The 21,374-nt window shown below is 39.1% G+C and overlaps 1 protein-coding gene across 3 annotated transcripts in view; it reads right to left on the reverse strand.

Moving 5' to 3' along the window:
- The window catches only part of LOC120463709 (zinc finger protein castor homolog 1), an 80,805-nt gene that overhangs the window by 44,317 nt on the left and 15,114 nt on the right, over positions 1-21,374 (reverse strand). For 2 of the 3 annotated variants that reach the window (XM_039653000.2, XM_039652998.2), the window contains exon 1: positions 6,657-6,771. The exons of the other annotated variant lie outside the window; for it this stretch is intronic. In XM_039653000.2, the coding sequence (XP_039508934.2) occupies positions 6,657-6,735 (79 nt within the window). In that variant the 5' untranslated portion in view covers positions 6,736-6,771. Of the gene's footprint in view, positions 1-6,656; positions 6,772-21,374 lie in introns of those variants that run through there. 3 annotated transcript variants of the gene reach the window in all.

Raw genomic sequence — 21,374 nt, forward strand, 5'->3', positions numbered from 1 at the left:
AGAGGAAGTATTGCATACTGACTCAAACAAAGAATATGCTTTTGATAAAACCACATCAGCTTCTTGTATATTCTACACTAAAACAGGCTGGTTTCCTGAATTTTTAGATGTGATGTGCCCTCAAACGGAAGCTACACAAGTAAACAGCACAACAGCTCAGTGCACAACAAAACGAGTGGTGCACAAATGATCACAGACATTGATAACAGTTTTTAAACGAGCAGCGAGGGCAATATCATTAACATGCCATTGTTTTTCCAATGCACTAAAAATGGCACAAATGCATTTAGAGCTTCAGCCACACACGGGTCGCAATTTTGCGTTTCACCTGCATTAGCATTCGACTTATTATTATTTTAAAATGAAAACGGATTCTCTGTTGAAGTGCAAATCTGATGAATTACTGTAGCAGATTGGTGTTATCAATTATTAAAGCATATTTTATAAATATTCAGGTCTGTCATGCATCTAATAATGAAGGCTTTGGAGAAGGTTACTTCCTGTGCGCATCCTAACGTGTCAGAAATATCACTTTTAATCACGACTCTGTCAGGGTTTTTGCATTTGAACCACGAAAAAAAAAAAAAAAAAGAAAAACCGGCACAGCTCACTCTCTCGCTGTCTTTCTCCTCTTCCGCTCATCCGGGATGGCCGGTTGCATGGCCAAGTCCTTGAAAGCAGGAACAGCCCGTGCACACATGGCTGCAGTGAGCCCGTGCACTACGAGGCTGATCATTTGAGAGGAGAATAATGCATTAACGTGGTTCTACCTTCTGGACACACCTAGTCCCAGAGCAAGTGCAACCATATGGTGCGATGCATATTCATATTCCTCTGTCTGCACCTCTGTAATGCTTAAACAGTACTTGGTAAACTTCAAATGGGAGGAAGAAAAGATGAAAGGGAAAGACTGGCAAAAAGGTGAAGAAAAAGTTTTCCCCGCATGTTTCATGTCATTTGGTTGGTTTCTGATGTGGTTTGTCTTTGTGAAAAGGATGGATGCTGAAAACTGATCCCGGTTCAGCTTGTGAGCGTGTGTGTGTGAGCCCGAGGTGTCTGGCTGTGGGTAAACTGTGTTGTCAGGTGGGCTTGCCGCTCTCTCCCCAGCAGGGTAAATACCAGGAGAGGACGATGTGGAGATTAACGCTGTCAGATCTGCAACAGTAACCCTTCATTATCAGAGCACCAGGGCCTACACACACTCAGTCACTCACACACTGTCCTCCACTGCCTGGGCACAGAGTTAGTAATTACCAAACCAACCTCTTCCTCTCTCTCCTTTTCTCTTCCTCTGCCTCATACAGTATCCATGTTTATCTTTCCATCATCTATGTATGTCAATTATTTTGTCACATACTGTACACATTTTCACTGTCAGAGCTATGTACTATATATATGTGCCAAGTGTGGTTGGCAGAAATTTACACTAAAACGTGATGGTTTCAGGCTTTATGAGATTATGAAAATCGTAATTTTGTAAAATAAAATAGTGTTATGTACTAACACTGTGAACATCATTTAGGTAACTATAAATCATTTAAATAATTAATAAAACATTAAAACAAATAAATAAAAAAGCATGGTACATGTTTTGTAAATAAATAGTAGGTCTTGTTAAATATAAAATAGATTTTCACTAAAACATAAGGTAGGCTAACTATGATAAAAATTAAGGTAATTCATAGTTTTAATTAAACAATCATTTAATGGATTTAATAATAGTAATCCAATGTATATATTTTACAGTAAAATTACAGGCATTTATATAAAGTATAATTAATAATTACAAAAATATTTAATTTATTTAATAAGTATTGAATATATTTTACAGCATTCTACAGTAAAATTACATGCATTGATGTATTAAATCTATACATATATGGTAATGTACAGTAAAAAGTGATCTCTCGGTTAGTGCATGCTCAAAGATACTGAGTGGTGGTGCTCACGTGGACAATTACATAAAAAAATAAAGTATATTTTCATTAAAACATAAAATAAGGAAATTACAATACAAATTAATTCATAAATAATTGAATTCCAAAAAACAATTGAATCTAACCTATTTTAAATAATTCATAATAATAATTTAATAATGATTTATTTTAAAGTATTTCACAGTAAAATGATGTTTAAATGGTAATGTACAGTAAAATATTGGTCTAATGGTTTTATATAATGATTGCGGTGTTCATGTGGACGATGTTTGCGTCCAGCTCATTTCCTAATAATGAAATAATACCAAAAATATTACAGCATGTTTAGATGACGGCCCAGCCTTTTGCTGGGCGGCCTGACACACTTGATGCCGTGCCAGTCGCGGTCACAGTATGTGTGTGTGTTTGGTGTATTAAGTGGCGCTTTATCAAATTAGTTTGGTACCCAGCTGATGAGTAATAAAGGTACAGTGGAGCCCCCACTGACTTCCAAACATCAATCCTCTGAGCGGGAGCCAAACGCAAGGCCTGGCACTGCCTGAGGCGTACAGAGCGCCTCTCCCCACTGATCAGCTTATGGACTCTCTTCAACCAAACTAATATTAACACTGGGCATGTGGAGGGCTTCAGCTGTCTTACCACTTCGAGGAATAACTCTTAACGGATGCTGTAACAGGTAGGTCTTTTATTCAAACCATTGCTGTGGGCTTTTGTTTTTCATCTTGTTTACCGTCTTTATCAGAGTCGATGGCCTGCCGCTGTACATTTTTCCAGACGTCGTCTTCTTAAAGCATTGGCTCTCAGGTGTCGAACAGAACGGAGACAAGAGGGGAGATGATAGCGAGATCAAACGGAGGACTAGAAGGACGGCGAGAACAGAGAAGGAGAGAGAGGGAAGTACCGCCGCACGACTGTAATCTCGCTCGGCGTTGGGCTTTTACACAAATACAACAAAATGCAAAGCGCCAGAAGAAGGTGGAACGGAGAGGGGGGTGGGACATCAGAGGGCTTCAAGCCCGTGGAGGAGTTGTGCGTGTCAGTTCTGAGCAGCCGCTGGGACTAACAGTGGAGAACAGAAGGTAGCAGCAGGCGGATCACAGCCGATCAGGGGCCCTGAGAGAGATTCTGTCTCCTCCACCCCAGAACTGAGCTCGAGTCGCTCTCTGCAGTCGCATATTCATCTCGCCCGACTTTACACAACACCCTCTGCAATACAATTACTACTCATTTCACAAGCTTTCAGATGCTTTACTTGATGCTACTCCAAAGTCGGACCCAATATCTCTATGGGGCTTTGATGTGGTTAGAAAGTGGCAACAGATATTGCCAAGTTGATTGGGTTATCACTAAAATGGTTGAGGTCTAGGACTACATTTTTAAATGTGAGTAGGCCAGTGGGATCAACCTTTTTGACTCCAAAGGCCCCCTTTGTCCAAAACAATATTCAAAAGCCCATTTTATTTAAAGGGGAAGCTCACTTTTATAAAAAAAACTTTTTCTGATAATATACTTTTCACCCCCATGAAAAGAAATTAAGGTTTTTGATGAAAACATTCCAGGATTTTCTCCATATAATGGACTTCAATTGCAACCAAACGGTTCAAGGTCAAAATGAGAGTGTCAGTGCAGCTTCAAAGGGCTTTAAATGACACCAGACGATGAATAAGGGTCTTATCTAGTGAAACGATCGGTCATTTAAAAAATAAATAACAAAGTTTAAGTTTTATAAGCACAAATGCTCACCTTGCTCTGTTCTGTGATGAGCGTTTGTGACTCCCCTTTTCAAACTCGTTCATCAAAATGAACAAATCTTTTTTCGAGTCATGACTCAAAGGGTCCTATAAGACCCTTATTCATCGTCTGGTGTCGTTTAAAGCCCCCACTGAAACTCTCACTTGGACCTTGAACCGTTTGGTTCCCAATGAAGTCAATGAATGTTTTCATCAAAAACCTTAATTTCTTTTCGACTGAAGAAAGACAGACGTGGGCATCTTGGATGACGGTTGGGGTTGGGTAAATTATCAGCAAAAGTTTTTTAAAAGTGAACTACTCCTTTAAGCCGACATGTATCTCAGGTACTTTTAGCAGTTTGATTAAGATAATGTAAATGAAAATAAATATAAATATAAATACTTGAGGCTACTTTGTTACTTTGTTGAGGCCCTCTAGTGGGACCCAACCACCTGGTTAAGAGCTACATATTTCTAAATGTCTAATAATAAATACATATTTATATTATCAATATATTTCAATATAAAAAATGATTGAGAAGAATGGTTTCAGATTGGACACTGTCTCCAGCATCTTGATGCGGAAAGATGTCGCATTTTAGCAGGGCCTGGGACAATGTGCAATGTGGGCCTGGGACAATTTGGCCATCAGCAAGTGCCACCAGCAAAAAATATCGTAATTCCATCTACTTTCTGATTGTCAGAAGTCTATGGCTGATAAAAATGGCTCTGATGAGGGTTTCTCTTTTTCAAGATGGTGAGAGAGAGATCTGAAAGACGCAGCTGTCGACGTGACGGATCTGATCGAGCTGAAACAAAGACAAACAAAGCTCTCTCTGCAATATGAGTTTAGTTAGTGAGAGAGTAAGAGAATGAGTTACGGCCGGCGTGCTGCTGGGGAAGGTTGTATTTATGGGGGGATTGAGTAGGTTTAAATCCCTGCTAGGAAATAAAGTCATCCCTGTGCAAACTAGGGAAACATTTCACTCAACCTAAAACTGTTTGTTTTTTTTTAAAACCCGCAAAACCCCCTTTTTTCCAAAAGGCAAAAGTTTCGCCCATGTGCTGAGATGTAGGGATGGCAGAATATCACATTGAGGAGAGAATGAATACGTTCTAGCTGAATGTTGCTGAATATTTCCCAAGACACAGAAATGTAAATGAATAAAGTAGCTGATTCCTTTAAAATAACATGCTGTTTCAGAGGGAAATTTCATTTGAATACCTGCATGAAGTTACACTTGTTACAGCGTTATGATAACGCTAAAGACTTGTACCATGCCAAGCATTGAAAAAGAGCCAAGAACTTCCAATTAAAGTCTTTATAAATTTGACGAAATTCCAAGCTATTGCTTTCTTCTGACTGTGTTTCCTTCACAGCGTGCTCAAATACACCTCTGGCTGAACGCCCGCACATCCCTCCCTACCCCCCGCCCAGTAATCACAATTATTACTTAAAAAGGCTCTATTTCTACATTAACTTAAAAGGCCTATATCTTTTTCTTCCCCTCTTCATTGGTGCACCCTCACTTACTCTAAGTGTCTCAATAAATCAGCAGTTACTGTTAACATGTACTCAACAATTCAGTCATCAATCTCCCCAAGCTCAAGAGTGAAAACAGAGGGGAAATATCTACTCTGTAAAATCTCCCGTGCCCGTGTTTATGCACGGAAACACACACACACACACACACACACACACATAAGACTCGCTATCGCACAAACAAACAAACCAATCCACTGGGACATCGGAACCATTGCCAGATCACCACGGAAACGCAAGCCAAATTCAATTGTGACCTCACCTTTCACTGAGGGCTCAATTCCATCAGCAATAGAAACAAATCAACAAGAGGTTGGAAAAGAGACAAACTTCCTTCCTCTCTCTCTCTCTCTCTCTCTCTCTCTCTCTCGCTTCATTCGACCTCACTTTTCAGGCCTGCACTATGGGCCTGAAACTGCATATTGCATCCTTGGAAGCACACGGAGCTTCATGCAAATGTGTGTTTAGGTTTAAAGACATTGTATTTATTTAACAAAAAGCGGAAGATCTAATTAAGCGATGGAAAAGAGCGCATCTTCCAAACAGAAGCTCTGGAAAATCCTCCAGTTTAAAGAACAGCTGTATCTAAACAAGCGCATGAGAGCACGCTCGATACCGGCAGTCATTCGCTTAGCTGGGCAAATAATACCACTTGTCAACTAACTGAGAAAATCTGAGCAATCACAAGCTGAGGCCTTGTAAGTAATTAAGAACAGCAATTTGAGAGAAAAAGTACACAGTGACTAATCCACATCCAATATAAACAAAAATTACAGGAGACTAAACGTTTGACTCATTAAAGAAGAGTCAAACGTTTGTGTGGTTTCTAAAACCTGCATTATTTTTTAAACAATCTACTACATGGTTTTACAAGTAGAATTGCATTATTTGTTTTATTTAATTACATAAACTGAACAAGTTCATTAATGCATTGTAAGTAAACTTTTAAAACAATGTTCTATTTAAAATGTTGATAAATTAATCAATAAAGCAAAAATTCAAAAAAATAAAAAGATCTAAAAATCGAATGAATTTTTCAATTATGCATGAAATTTAAACAAATTAAAAGCAAAAAAAAGTTTTTAAAAAGTTTATGAAGTTTATTTTTTTTCTTTAAAATCGTTTAATTTTAAGTAAACAATTAAAATTAAATTAAATGATTTAATATATACATTTTTAATATATTATAATAATTTAGCACATATAATGTCACTTGTACACCTAAAAATAAAATCACTCCTAAACTTCATATTTCCATTCAGTCATCACATCATAGTGAGGTATTACTTCACCAGAACACACAGTGAAAGTAATGAGTGCCTTTGTCATTCTACACCCTCACACCCACCCCATCCACAGCATGCTCAAGCCACCAGCATCTCTCACTCTCTCTCTCGCTGTGTGTGTGTGCGCGCGTGTGTGTGTGGCGCCTGGCGCGGGTCTTACCTGGCAGGAGACAGCCCTCCTCTCTCTGTCTCACCTCTCCCTGCTGCTTTGGAGAAATTCTCTCCACAAAGCAAGGCATTTTTCTCTTCTCTCCCTGTGCGCCTTTACGGCTGGGCTGCACTCGCCCTCTCTCACTCTACCCTTCTCCTCTCCCTCTCCCTCTCTCTCACTTGCTCTCTCTCTCTCTCTCTCTCGCAGCACAGATGTCAGGGCTGTGCGTGTTTACCCACTTTACCAGTAGGGGTCCTTCAACACCCTCTGCTCCCCACAGCCACTGTGGAAAAACAGGCCCAGGAGAGCGAGATAGAAAGAAAGAAAGATAGAGTGAGAGAAAAAGGGCCACTTAAGCCGATCTCCCGCGGTACGAGGCTGAGTGAGACGGAGCGGAGGAAGTTAGACTGGTCAGTCACTGGAAGTCACGGCGAGCTCAGACCATAGAGAGAGCAATGCGAGTGTCTGTAGCTGACAGTAATAATGTCCCATATACTCCTCTCAGTCCACTGAAACCAGATACCACTCTCGTACCTTTAAAGCTGAAGTCTGTCGCTTTTTTCATCAAATCGATCATTTTTGAGACTCCAAACCAGCCTGATTAGCTCAACCAAGCATGAGTCTGTATGTGTTAAGCTAATAAATGGCAGGCTAGGAGTGGAAACCTGTCAGAAAACAATCATTATTTGCCGTCACTTTCAAATTGATTTGACACAAAATAATAAGTATAAAATTATATATATATATATATATATATATATATATATATATATATATATATATATATATATAAAGAAAAACAAGAGGAAGGGAAAAAAGGTTTTAAAACTCTTGCAGAGCAATTGACACAAGTCTGCCAGATTTGTCGGCTTTGGGTTATTCTTCAGCGTGGAATTTCAAGTTTTGCTCCTACTTGTGGGGCACTTTTCACATTGCAGTATTAATGCTGGGGCTGTTTCCCGCCCGGACCCTCTGTCATGTGTAATGACAGCCCTCTCTCTCACTCTCTCTCCTGAAGAAGTCACTCAGACAGAAGAATTTGAGACTAAGCATCAAATTAATATCATGGGCCGGACAGCCTCAAACTGCACATTATGGTAAGTGGAAGGTTTCAAGGGTGAGCTAAAAAACAATCATTCTTTAAATACGAGGTGTGTCGATGGAACAGGGGAAATAATGTGGAATGAGAGCTGGGACCTGCTACTGGACTCAAATGGGAGGATGAGCAGTGTGTGTGTGTGTGTGTGTTAAGGATACGCGTACACTCCTCCATGCAAATGAGAGGTGCCGTGTGTTGCCTCTCAATTCATTCATGCATAGATTGATTGATCAACACAGAAGCATTGACCTGCTGAATATGGAAACTTGTCCAGTGTTATAAAGTTGACACGAAATCAAAATTGACCCTATTTACTTTTGCATACTACTTTGCATATTATTATAAAAAAATGCATCTTTGTAATATTCAATCAAAATGTAATTACTTACTATGAAATGACTTTCTTTTTCCACTGACATTGGATTATGTTAACCAATAGCCAAATGTCTGTTTTGGCAGTGTTTTGCACGGTACTAAATAATGCTCCAGTTTGTGTACAAACTATGCTTCTCTATCTAGCATAACCGTCAGGATGTAAAAGTCTTAATTTGCTTACAGCTGTGAACAGGATAAGAAACGCTCATGTAGCCGGACATGTTATCCTGGACCAACCACTAATAGCGTTAGCACGAAAGCAAATTGACAGTGTTTGAGCGAAATTAAACAAATAGTGAAATAAATACTTCAAACAAAACACAGACCCGTTAAAGACAGGTTTAACAAGTTTCTGTCACATTTTGCAACACAAGCATGATATAGATTAAGACTGTTTTGGTTAGTAGCCTAATTAAATATGGTGAAAGAAAACATGCTAACGTATAATGTTAGATGTGCAGAAGAATAACGTTAAAAGTTGCTACTGCTAGGATGATGAACTACAGTATATTAGCTTCCTTTGAATTGTAGGGTTGTCACTCACTAACGATTATTTTTCGAATAATCAGTCGATTATTTTGACTTGAAACACTTGAAATACATATACAATAACAATGAGGCAATGAAATTTGGTTCAAATAAAGTATCAAAAACAAGAAATCATTTGGTTTTATCCAACAACACTTTAAAAATACATAATATAATAAATGTCATTTTGACAGTCATCTTATGTACATTATGTATTTTAACACAAAGAGATGCTCGTAACCTAGACGCATGTGTAAATATTAAACCCGCAGGCATATACTTTGTAACTGAATAGCACTATAGAACAATTGCACTATGCTATATGGTATTTAAATGGCTTAAACATATCACGAAGTCTTCTAAAACGGTCTAATAAATTCGGTTCATGAATTCTCGTCTGTGAAATGGGCCACTTCGGTATTTTGCCGGTTACTCGACACGGGAAAACTTGCAAAAAGAAATTGAATCGAGTACTCAAATTTAATCGAGGAATCGTTACAGCCAAAGTGAATTGCCAATATCAATATCTTCAAAATTACTGTAAAGCACAGCCTAGAAAAGCTCACAGCTTTATTATTTCACAAACTACAGCTTCCGACTGCATTTTGTACAAAAGAAAGTTACTTAGTCGACGACCTCAGATCACGACACTTGCTCTCTCCGACAGTGTCTGTTTTTCTTGTCTTTTTCTTTTTAACAGGCACTTCTGCTGTCATTGCGCTGGGACGTACGTGTTCCCTCTAAATGGCTTTTCTGACAACTGATCTGTAAATACAGCCAGATCTGCAAGTCTTTCCTTCTCTCTCTGTCTAGCATCAGCAACCCCAACCCTAAAGCAACACACACACACTGCCCCTATCGCAGCCCCACGGCAAACCCCCCAACCCCACCTCCATTCCCTCAGCCACTATAAAAACACAAATATGCCATAACTCAGCTTGCCCTGCCACACTGCCTCCATCTTGCCCTGTACCAAGGGGCCCCTCAGGAAGGTCACCAACAAATGGCTTTCCGATTCACTGCCCCTGAAATAATTTTGTGTATTAAAACCTGAATCTGCACTTTCTGGCATGAAAGCTTTTCTAATTATTCTGCCGTCCTTGGGATGGACACAGATCCTTCACACGGGGGGAAACAAGCGACGGACCTGCCTGTTCAGCCGCCACAAACATCCGCTCTCTGTCTTTTTTTCCCTCTCTCTCTCCCTCTCCTGCCCCCCCTCCTCCTGCCCTCCTCTCATCTGCTCCCCTCTCGCCGCTATATAGCTACCCCCCCCCCCCCAATCTGTTTTCAAAGCGTGCCTGTCCTTTATTAAATTGTTTTCTTTTCCACATTATCAGTTGCCATGGAGACCTCATCTCTCGGATTATTTGAATTTCATTATATCTATTGATTTGGGAGCATTTCATCTTTTTTATTGTTTTTCTGTCAATTTTCGAAACGAATAACCATCTAATTTGCGTCAGTGCTGATTACGTTCGTCCCTCAATAGAGGTCGGCAGCTGCGCCGGGGAAACAAATCAATGAAAAACATCATAAAATTCGAAAGTACAATCAACCAGGATATGGGTGACATTCCATGGTTGCTGAAACTAAGTCATCAAAAAATATATACTTTTTTTTGCGCCTCTGCATGCGAGCGTGTGCTTGCGCGTGTGCGCCTGTTATATATATATATGCATCCATGCAGGCATCTGATATGACTCGATATCAAGGGATGCTATAGTAAACTCAATCTACTCTTCAATGCCCCCCAGACCAAAACAAAAAATGCTTACTTTGTGTTTAAATAATTTATGCAATTTTAGCATTTATATATAAATTTTTTAATAAGCCGCTTGGAGCAAAGTGGCCATTAACAAAATACACAGCTGTCCAGTGGGCCGAGCACTCCAGATCAATTGCACTTTTTTATGACATGATAAAATGCTTTTAAAGCAATTTACACAAATATGGAAGAAAAAAAAAAACTGCACCCGGGCTTCATTTATTCATAAGCCGGGGTATTAAAAAAAAAACGTCGTGCAAAAGCCAGCGTGAGAAGATGGTCCCAGGCCTAACCGAATCGGACTAGCTGTCCTTCCTGCAAGGACATAAAGTTTCATTACCAATGCACGCAGTCAAAGGCAATTTAGAAAACACAATGTGCAAAAGAAAAACATCAGCATATTGGAGGTGTTTGCGTATTAAGGGGCGCCGGCGCTTTGTTTCCCAATTTTATGTTCATTATTTATTTTTGCCCAGGACGGTCTGCCATTGACACCCCACCCTCGAGGAAAAGAGCGAGGGAGGGATGGAGGGATGGATGGATGGATGGGGGCATGTCCAAGGTGAGAGAGATTGTTGGGATATAATAAGAGGTCCTGACAGGAGTCCACACCTCAGCGGTACACACATACACGTGGCAGACGGGTGTCACCGGGGAAGCAAACGCCGGTGTGTTTGCACGTGTGTGTGTGTGTGTGTGTAGGGAGGCGAGGGCAGGTGTGTGGCACCGGACCAACACTATCCATCAGCCACTCTACAAACAGTCCCAGGTCTAACGCTGACATTCGAATCCGCATCATGATGCTGCTTTTGTGACAAACACAACTATATTACAAACTGCGTGCTATTATTTTTAACAAGAATTCTTTGGCGACTTAATTTCCGTTGATGCAGTTCAAACATTTTAGGCCAATTTTAAAGAAGTTTTAGGCTAACATCACTGTAAAAAATATAGTTGGTTTAACTTAAAAATGGAAGTAACCTGGTTGCCTTAAATTTTTTTAAATTTTGAGTTAATACGACGAAGGAGATTGATTTAACCATCAGAAACTCAAAATATTATGTTATCTGAACTACATAAATTATTTAAGTTGATTTGACAAAAGAAAAAATGTTGTGATTACAAATCATGAAAATATTTTTTACAGTTATATGCTAGTGTGCTCCTAACAGTTGAATAAATCACTTAATTTGTATTAATAATTGCTAAATATACCGAGTAACTACATTTAGACACTACTATTCAAAATGTTGGGTTTGAAAATACCCAATAATATTAACATATATTAATATATATATATATATATTAAGATGCCAAACTTTAAATAGTAGTGTAAATGAATGTATTATTTATAGTCACTCTCTTAAAGTTAACCAACACATTTTCGTCCAATCAAATCTCTCTAAAATGAGAATGCCCCGCCCTCTAAAACCTCATGCTTCTGACTGACAATAGCAAGAAGCAAATGCTACATGAAAGAGACATAACAGCAGAAGGAAAGGATATGAATATGTCCTTCCTAAACTTTGTATTTCAATGAGAAATACATCAAAACACAAAAACTGTACCAGTTAAACAATTTCAGAGGGGGTTTGAAGAAATAGAAACCAAAGCACATTTTGCTGTAGTATGAGCTGTCTGTACTTCAGCCGGTTTCGAGTCTATGTTGTGGAGACATACATCTACCATTAGGTTCACGAGTGCAGGAGCTGAACAGCAGGCTAATCTCATTTCAAAGCTTCTCTTCTCCTCCTCATGTGCTGACAGTCCTGGCCGCCTGCGCTCTTTATAAATGCTCTGCTAAGGGCTCCATGTTTGCGACACGTGTCAACATTTGACAAAGCATTACTTTTCGTACACAATATCCCGCGCCCGGGCCTCTGAAATGAGGTAGCTAACAAATTAGCTTTTTATGTTTATTTGTGCGTGGGTGTGTTTGAGGAGAGGATGGGCGGAAGGGGGACGCTGGGGGGTGGGGGGCATTTACATTTACGTTAACGCTTCTGTTACGCTGCTTTCTTTGTCAAATCAGCTTACTAGCCTTACAAATAAAGTACTGTTACGCTACCATGTTAAAGTGATGGAAATAACATGGTTCTTATAAATCAAGGTACTGAGTCATTTGCATATTTATATACTGTGGTATTCATAAAGTACTCCAAAATCCTGGTACTTTCATGGTGCATGTTATAGTAAGTGTCCAAAAAAAAACCAAAAAACATTATATTACAATTACTAAAACATGAGACAAAGAAGGTGCTAAAGTCACGACTCCCACTGTCTATTGGCCAAACACATTTCTCAAGCCTAAAAGACTGGATAAATACTATTTTATGTATCACTATATGAATTCAGTGACAGTAATTACACCATTCTCTTCAGCTTCCGGATCTGAGCACAAAAGTGCAGTTCGGTGTACTGTACAATGGTAGGTGTATAAGTCACTTGACAGCTCTAGTTCTTGACAAATGAACACCACGGCACAGAGGCTTCATTGATCCAGTTTTCAAATGTTACATTAATAAGCTGTAAACACTGTGTTAAAACCACTTGATGTTAAGGAAATGACAGGTACTGATCGGATTGCTCTTCCCTGTCAGCTGTGGGTTAGAGGTAAGCACGGCAGTTTTGAAAGCGATTTCAATATTTGCCACCCCAGCGGATCGCCTCTTCTCTCTTATCACTGTGGCAACAATAACACGCTTGTGTTTCAAACTAAACATTCCCACACTGAATAATAGGCGATGTCTGAGTCCAGCCACCAGCAGCAATTTGTTTACACTGGGCTGATCATAAACTACAACTTCCTACTGAAAAGCCATTTCTGCTTGACTTGATGTTCACAACAGCATATATCAATACAGAGAGATATGTGGCCATGCATTCAAATTCAGTTTTTCATTTTAATGTGTGGATTGATCATTGTTGGTAACACATTGTTCTTTTATATTTCAATATTTTTGATTCATTTTTAATTGTATAATAATATTAAGATTGATTTGAAAATGCTGAATTTTAGGAAAATATAGGACAATGATAATGGTTGTAGCTCCTAACATTTTTCGTTTGAAATAAGGCTTTATGTCTGTCTTTAACAAGGTCAGCGTGACCACAGTATTTGTTGGATATCCCTGTCTCTGCGCCCAGAGCCATCATGTCAATCAATGCATCTTCTAATTAAAATGATCTGTTGCCTAAATGTGACGCACACACAAATAAGCACACAAACCAGTCACAGTAATGTACATTCCACACATTCAGTCCAATGAATTTACATAACTTCCCCAGTTTGTGATTACTGAGTGAAATAATAAAGTAAAAAAAATCTATATTATTTATAAAATGATAAAAGATACAAATTTATGAAAAACACACACACAAAAAGATTAATAATAATAATAAACTAATGTAATAATAATAATATAAAGGTTGCACTAACAAAAAACAATTTCTATGCCAAATGGAACAATGTAGAGCTAGACATCATAATATATATATATATATATATATATATATATATATATGTATGTATGTATGTATGTATCAGCAACATACGTATATATATATATACACGTTTACCTCTAAAAACATCAAATAATTAAATATATTACACAATTAAATGTAAAAATATTTAAAAATGTAAAAGAATACAAATATTTTATATATATATATATATATATATATATATATATATAAACACTTTCTTTATTAAAGAAATTTAATAAACGTTACAGGCATGGAAATCCCAATATTCCCTGATTTGTTTCACAAATGTACAGAGTGAGAAGTAAATAAATAAATGTATACGTTTCTATAAAATATATTTAATAAAATACATTTAATAAATATAAATACATTTCTTTTTTAAGAAAGAAAGAAAGAAAGAAACCCTGTGATGTTAAAGGAATGAGCATTACAGCCCAGTGAAGTAGAGACGGACTGATGGAAGCATAGAGGTCTGGTTAAAGCTTGTCCAGACTAACAGAGCGATAAAGCATCATGTCCAGGCAGAGAGGCTTTAAAAAGCACAATTGAAGAAGGACCCAGTTAAATAATTCAAATGCATAATTACTGACTCCTATTTTCAATTCATCGCAAAGTACATTCGATCAGGAAAACAGATACAGGACAGAAGGGATGTGTATCTAATGCACTCTTTCCTGCTTGAACTTCCTTTAGATCCTAAAGTGCCAGCTCGCTATTGAGATTTGCACTTAATGAGGATCCGTCACAAATAAAAAAAAATCTCGGAAACTATCAACAAGCATTACAATCACCCCTCCCCCTCCCCAACCACACTCAGTGCCAATGCCCACCCGGAGAGCCAGGCCAGACAGGGGAAATTTGAGGGTTAACTGTCCCTTAGGGGGCTATCAATGCACGGAGAAAGCGTCACTGCTGGTGCCCCCCATTCTCGTTTGACAACCAGGCCCTAACAGATTAACATGCAGTCAAGAGTGATATATTTCCTGCCAAGTAGTCAAATCACTGCTGTATAATGATTTTGTGTGTGGGAAGACACAAGAGGGACACTCTTAATTAAGAGGAAATATTTGTTTTGGGGTTATGAATCCGGCTGATTCTGATTGGTCAACTTGCAGCGACACTGTTCAAATAGGTCAGTCGGGTGATAAATTGTCATTTTGACACATTAAAACTGTGACGTAAAGAGGCTGGAGGAGAAAGAAGGGATCAGCCGAAGAGGTCAGAATGAAATGGCCCAGTTTAAATGGAGGCCACTGAAATTACCAGGAGAGTTCTTCAAAATCCCGAATGCCAAGGACAGGTGGATTAAGGTATTAAAACAATCGCATTTCAGTCTTGAAATAGTCCTGCACACGACTCAGCATCAAGCCTATCTATTCAAGATCAGGTGCTAGCAAATTCGCACCATGCGCAAGATCTGCTGTAAACATCAGCGAAAGCTAATATGACCAATGATTATGGCAAGTGTTCCCGAAACAATCCCATCACGGAAGCATTTTTCGTAAATGCACCCAGATGGCGAGCCGCCGGTGGCATGTTAACATGCGCAATTTGAAAAAGCTGCCAGAATTCAACCAAATATAACAACTGAGCTTTTAGTGCATCTTTTTCCTCCTCTAATTAACATCAGAGAGCTGACTGGAAGGGAGACGACGAAAAAGACAAGGGTTTTGAATCTATTTGCGGTGCCGAATTAATAAGAACCCGAGGTGATAACAGTGCCAACACACTCCAACATTTGTGTGAGTGATTTTAATTTAATCAAAGCTGTTTAGTACAAGTCTATTCTTTAGGGCTACAACTGTTTGGAGGGGGTGTGGGGGGTGGCTCTCCTTTTACCTCACTTTCAATCTATCCGAGTAATTTCTTGATAGGCCACAATGAACTAATGTGGTGTTGATGGTCAAGCCTTGACTTATATGTGCTCATTTATGGTTGAATGGTTGAGAGAAAAGACATTCTGTATCTTGTCAAATGGACAGCTCTGCGAACTTAAATACTCCATTAGATGCTAAAGCTTGTTATAAAACGCATACTACCCAAATAACAGTTTTCTAGGACAATGCAATTTATTTAAAATCAACATTACATCAACAACAAAAAAAAAGGTTTAACATTTCGGGGGGAAATACAAACTGAGCTGCTTGTAATTCTGATAATTAAGGTGAGCCGTGATGAAATTTAAGCCTCTTAGTGCAACACGAACCATCTGGGATCTTTCTACCTGCAAAAGATCTGTGAATGTGCTGCCCATGCGCATCCGTAGTCATACTGTACCCTTGGAATACACAAAAAAACGACAGACAGAAAACAGGAAGCCAGAGAGAGGGAGAAAGAGAGAGAAAGAGAGAGAGAGCAACCTGTGCCCTTCAGTCTCAGTTAAGGCACAGCTAACCAAGTCTGACAGCTGCCGGCTCCTTGACAATTGGGGTCAGTTAGAGGAAAAGTAGCTCAAGTTTTCATGGCTTTGCAAGAGATGTTCAGGAGCAACTGCCCACCGCAGCATCAAAGGGGATTAGAGGCCACAGCCATCTGGTGCCAGGACAGGCCATGGGCCTTTCATGTCCTTCTTGGAGAGAAAGGCAATCCTTCCATCACATAGTTTTAAGTCCCACCGTAGGGGAGCAATGGCTAGTATGGGGGGGAGGGGTGGGGGACGTAGCCAATTAGGCCCAAATCGATGAGAGAGAAAAAAAGTACACTATTAATAGCAGAAGGATTGTGTTGGTGTCAACTTGCATGGATACAGTCAAAAGGACAAACAAATCTGCATATATGAGCACACAAAATAACATCCTCACCTTACTTTTAGTTAGTGGTGCCTATTAAGACAAACATCGCTTTTCAATCATTTATATTTGAACAAGCCTCAAAGCTTGAGTATTAAACATCAACGCATAACTTGCTTCAAACACGAATGATACCTAAAACCGTCTCGCTTTTATAGAGATTTATTCTAGAGATTTGGGGAAGGGCTCTTTTGGCTTGCCACAATAAGCAACCACACGGAACACCCCTATAGGGTCCACCCAGTAGATCCCAGTCAGAATGTCTAGCAACCATCTAGCCATCCCAAGCAAACACTCACAAAGCCCAAGCAATGACCTAGCAAAATCTATCAACCAGCCAGAACAGTCTATCATGCTCACATTTCTGTGCTTTTCCCTCTCTTACACATTTATTGACAAGCTGTGCCAACATTTTTCTTTTAGCAGCTAATTTGTTTTGGGTCCCGTTCCTGGCCTCCCCCATGACTGTTACCTCAATAGTCTGCTACCTTTCAGCTCAGCAGCTCAGCACTTGACCTGCCGACGTCGCTTATTTCCAGCGCTCTAATTGTCGTTTAATCACATATCAACCTGTCACTTAAAGAGCCCCTTTTTCAATTGCAGGAATTTGCATATTGTGTGAAACTAATTTCTATCAAAAGCTCTGCTGGCTGTGAAAGCGCGCGTCTACCCGGGCTCTCTCTCTCTCGCTCTCTCCCTCTCTCTTATCCAAAGCGCCTGATATTCTCCATTCTGAGTACAGGTTTGTTAACAGCCTCGCACATATGGTGACAGGAGAGATAAGGAGCTGAGAGCTTGTGACGGAAGGTACCGGCGAAAACATGATGTCATAATAGAGGGGTTTAGTGGGCAACCGATGGGGTTAATATCACCCTCCACTCAAAGGTAATGGCATACATAGGGAGCGCTCTTTCACTACAAGTGTAGGCCACACATCAGCTCCCATCTCTGCAACTCACGCTGGGATTTGACGATCCTGGCCACTTTTTATGGAGGGTCCTCGCTGTGACGGTCCTCCAGAGATGGACAAGTTTAATTACGGAGAGGGGGGAAGCTCTTTGTTCCACCTTTTATTATATTAATTGATAAACGGGGCCGGGAGGGGGCTCTTGGGGGACAAGGATGAGGGAGTGTTTTCAGTTTTCAGAGCGGTTTAATCCCGTTAGAGACCCCAGCCTCACTGGGACCCTACGCCTGCTTTTCACCTGCACCCCCCGGGTCTTTCTTGGGTTCATGAGATGAATTGATCTTACCGTATTACAATAAATGTATATAATTGTTTTATATAGTTTAGGACACTTAATAAGTGAAATTAAATGTCTAACTTAAGTGCACACTTCATGTACTAATACACAGTTAGTCTCAGCCCTGATGCGTTGGCTCATTGAAGGGTTCATCTCAACCGGACCAAGTTCCTTGTCACTTTTTTTTTTTCAACAAGGAGTCAAGATGTCTCAAAACTGTCAAAATCATTTTCCACAAAGCTGAAGAGAGGGACGAGGGGGAGACGGGAAACCTCACGCGCAGGCATACGCACCACCGCGGTCAGATTCGCGCGTACGTGCTCGCGAGGCTGTCAGGTAAATTAGATCTGAAAGCTGACAATTTCTGACCATATTTCCTTGATTATTTCGAACAAATGCACACCAGCCGCTCTAAGGAGATTAAAGTGACATAAAAGTCTCAAGTGGGAGGAGGGAGGGCAGAGAATCCAGGTCACCCCCATTTGTCCCCCTGCCTGACAGCAGCTATATCGCTATCCAATCCAATAAAAATCCCCCCTCCTTTTGCTTTAATTAATTTTACAGCTAGCTTGCTTAATTACTTTCAATCAAAATCCTCTTGCCATCACAAAATTAGAAATGGTTCAACTCCATTAGTCTAAATTCTTCATTTACATACACAAAGACTGTCAGCTCTTGCTAAGCAAACGGCCTCTCGCCTGATGAGATTGTTTTTTTTTTCTTTCCCTTCACTCTATCTCACTCTCCCCTGCCCTGTCTCTCTCTCTCTCTAATCATAAACATGTTTAGTGTTACAGGAGAAAAGAGGTAGGGATGTCCAAAACTAACTTTCAAAGCTGATCAGACAGTGGGTTGCCTGTAAAACTAGTCGACTAATGGGAAGTCCTGTATAATGATATTGATTGCAGGTTCACCTGACCTTTCTTAGAGGGTATTTAAATAAGATGCCTACAGATTGATGGGGTCTTGAGATGTATTTTTATCAATTGAAATATTTTTTACTTAAAAATACACACGCAAAAACAATTTGCAAAAATTAAATCTTTTAACATTTTACAGGTGATTCTCACACTTTTTTATACACTGTGGTAAGATGCATTATGTTATTTGCAGTACGGTTAAGTTTAAATACTATATTTAACAAAGAATCCTGAAAAAAAAAAACACGTATCTGTTTTACACAATATTTTAAGCTTTTTTGAAAATTGATAATAATAAGAAATGTTTCTTGAGCACCAAATCAGCATATTAGAATGATTCTGAAGGATCATGTGACTGAAGACTGAAGTGATGATGTTGAAAATTCAGCTTTGCCATCATGTCATGAATACATATCTTGAATTTTAATAATATGTATTTTGTTCAGAATAAATGCAGCTTTGGTGAGAGGGTGAGTCATACAAGACTTCTTTCAAAAACAAAACATCTTACCGAACAGTAGTGTCTATCAAATGATATAAATGCTTTAACAAGCCAGTATAGAAAAGTTCAGTAAAATCAGTCATTTTTCAAGTTTTCACTTCTTGTTCCCTAACTTCCCTACTGACAATCACTGAATATGTGCAAAAATCTTTGACCAAAACATACTCTTCAAACAGGAACAAAAAAATCTTCCTCATATCGAAACAAACAACTCTTGTATAATACAATCGATGCAGAAAGTCCCATTGCAAATAATAAGAAGAATATAAATGAATGAACTAACGTGAAATTAGCAAAAATGATTGCTAAAAGTTAAATGTAAGGAAACTGAGAAGTTATGACACCATTTTTTGAATAGGTGCCAGGTGACGGATTAAGACGGCGATGGACCAACCCTGGGTCTCTTCTTGGCCTTTTCGGAAGGGGCCACACAGGCGGCCATCAACTACCGTGGTTTCGACGTGAAATTCAGAGGCCAAACAATAATTTCCACTGGTGACGCGTCCTCTCCATCACACTCAGTGCCCAAGGCCTGCACATCAACAGGAATTAAGGACATGCAGACACAGTTAGTGGGCTGGCTATGGAATCTACCCCCAGCCCTGCTCAAATAACTAGGGCCCTGTAATAATGACAAAATCAAAGCAGGCCCTCGCTGGTGCTTTGGACGAGTGGTGATGCTTGGGGAAAGCATCACTACTCAACCCTGATATCCAAACACACATAGAGACACACAAAGTGCTGACTCTCACACGGCACGTTGTTTTGTTTGCCCCCACTTTCCTTGACCACACGCATACAAAGCCGCAAACACTCACTAACTGGGGACGAGCTTTGATCTGTTGTCTGTACACTAAACATATTATCTTTCAGCTGCTCGCCTCTCGCTGGTGATGAGGCAGAGAGAATGTGAGTTTGGAAAATACATATTTGCAGGGTTTTTAATTTCAAAATGTTCGTGAATTGGGCCAGTGAAGCTGTAATTGTCTCTTGTTTGGCCATCCTGACTGGAACATAAAACTCAGACCTGTACCCCTCGATCCTGTTTTACTGTATATAACTGGTAATTATCCAAATCTCTACATTTTGGGGTAAATTTAATAAGATCAATTTCCAAATTCACATTTACTCAAGTCAATATTGCCCAATTTTTTAAATAACATTTGCATAATAATAAATGCACTGTAAAAATGAATATGCTTTATCTAATCAAAACAATTGTGGCAAAAGATTACAAGCAATATTATTAATTACATTTAACAAATTAGAATTGAGTAATAATTAATCAAATTAATTCCTTAAAATTTAACCACTTAAAATGAGTAAAACTTACAACAACAACAAAAAAACATAAATTGAAGTCACCATTATGGTGATCAGTGTTTGTTTTAAAATTAGGTTCTCTCAGGTGTCTTCAATGTTGGTAACATAAAATAAAGAGTTCTTAATTAATCTTTGACGTCTGTCTGTTAGTGAGATATTTTTGCTGGTGTAAACTTTACTCAGTTTAAATAATTTGTTTAATTAGTACTCAATTCTAATTTGTTAAATGTAATTAATAATATTGCTTGTAACAACTGTTGCCACAATTCTATTGATTAGATAAAGCATATTCATTTTTACAGTGTGTGTCTGTACTAATTCATCTGTGCATTTAAATGTTTTCTTTTAAGTTTTCAATCATAATTATCACAATTTATTTTCCCAACACCACCCTTCTAATGCCTTGAAAAAAAAAACTCTTTGCATAGGCCAGTCAATTCCAGATGGATAAAAGCAGCATTTAGATTCTGTTTTGCTCATAAATATGCCACAATACAGAAGTAAAATGGGAACTTTTTTTTAACTTTTCACCTCTAATATAAGGATACAGTGATGAGGGACAACCCTTAAGGAGGGGGGGAGCACTGGGTCTCTGTTGGCTGGCTGGTGTTGAGCAGCAGTTCTGCATCCTTCAGAGCGCCAGCAGTGCTTCTCTACCAGCCATGCTCACTTGTGCTTAGCTAATTCTGTCAC

Source organism: Pimephales promelas, chromosome 20, assembly GCF_988280905.1.
Source record: "Pimephales promelas chromosome 20, fPimPro1.hap1.1, whole genome shotgun sequence".
Lineage (NCBI taxonomy): Eukaryota > Metazoa > Chordata > Actinopteri > Cypriniformes > Leuciscidae > Pimephales > Pimephales promelas.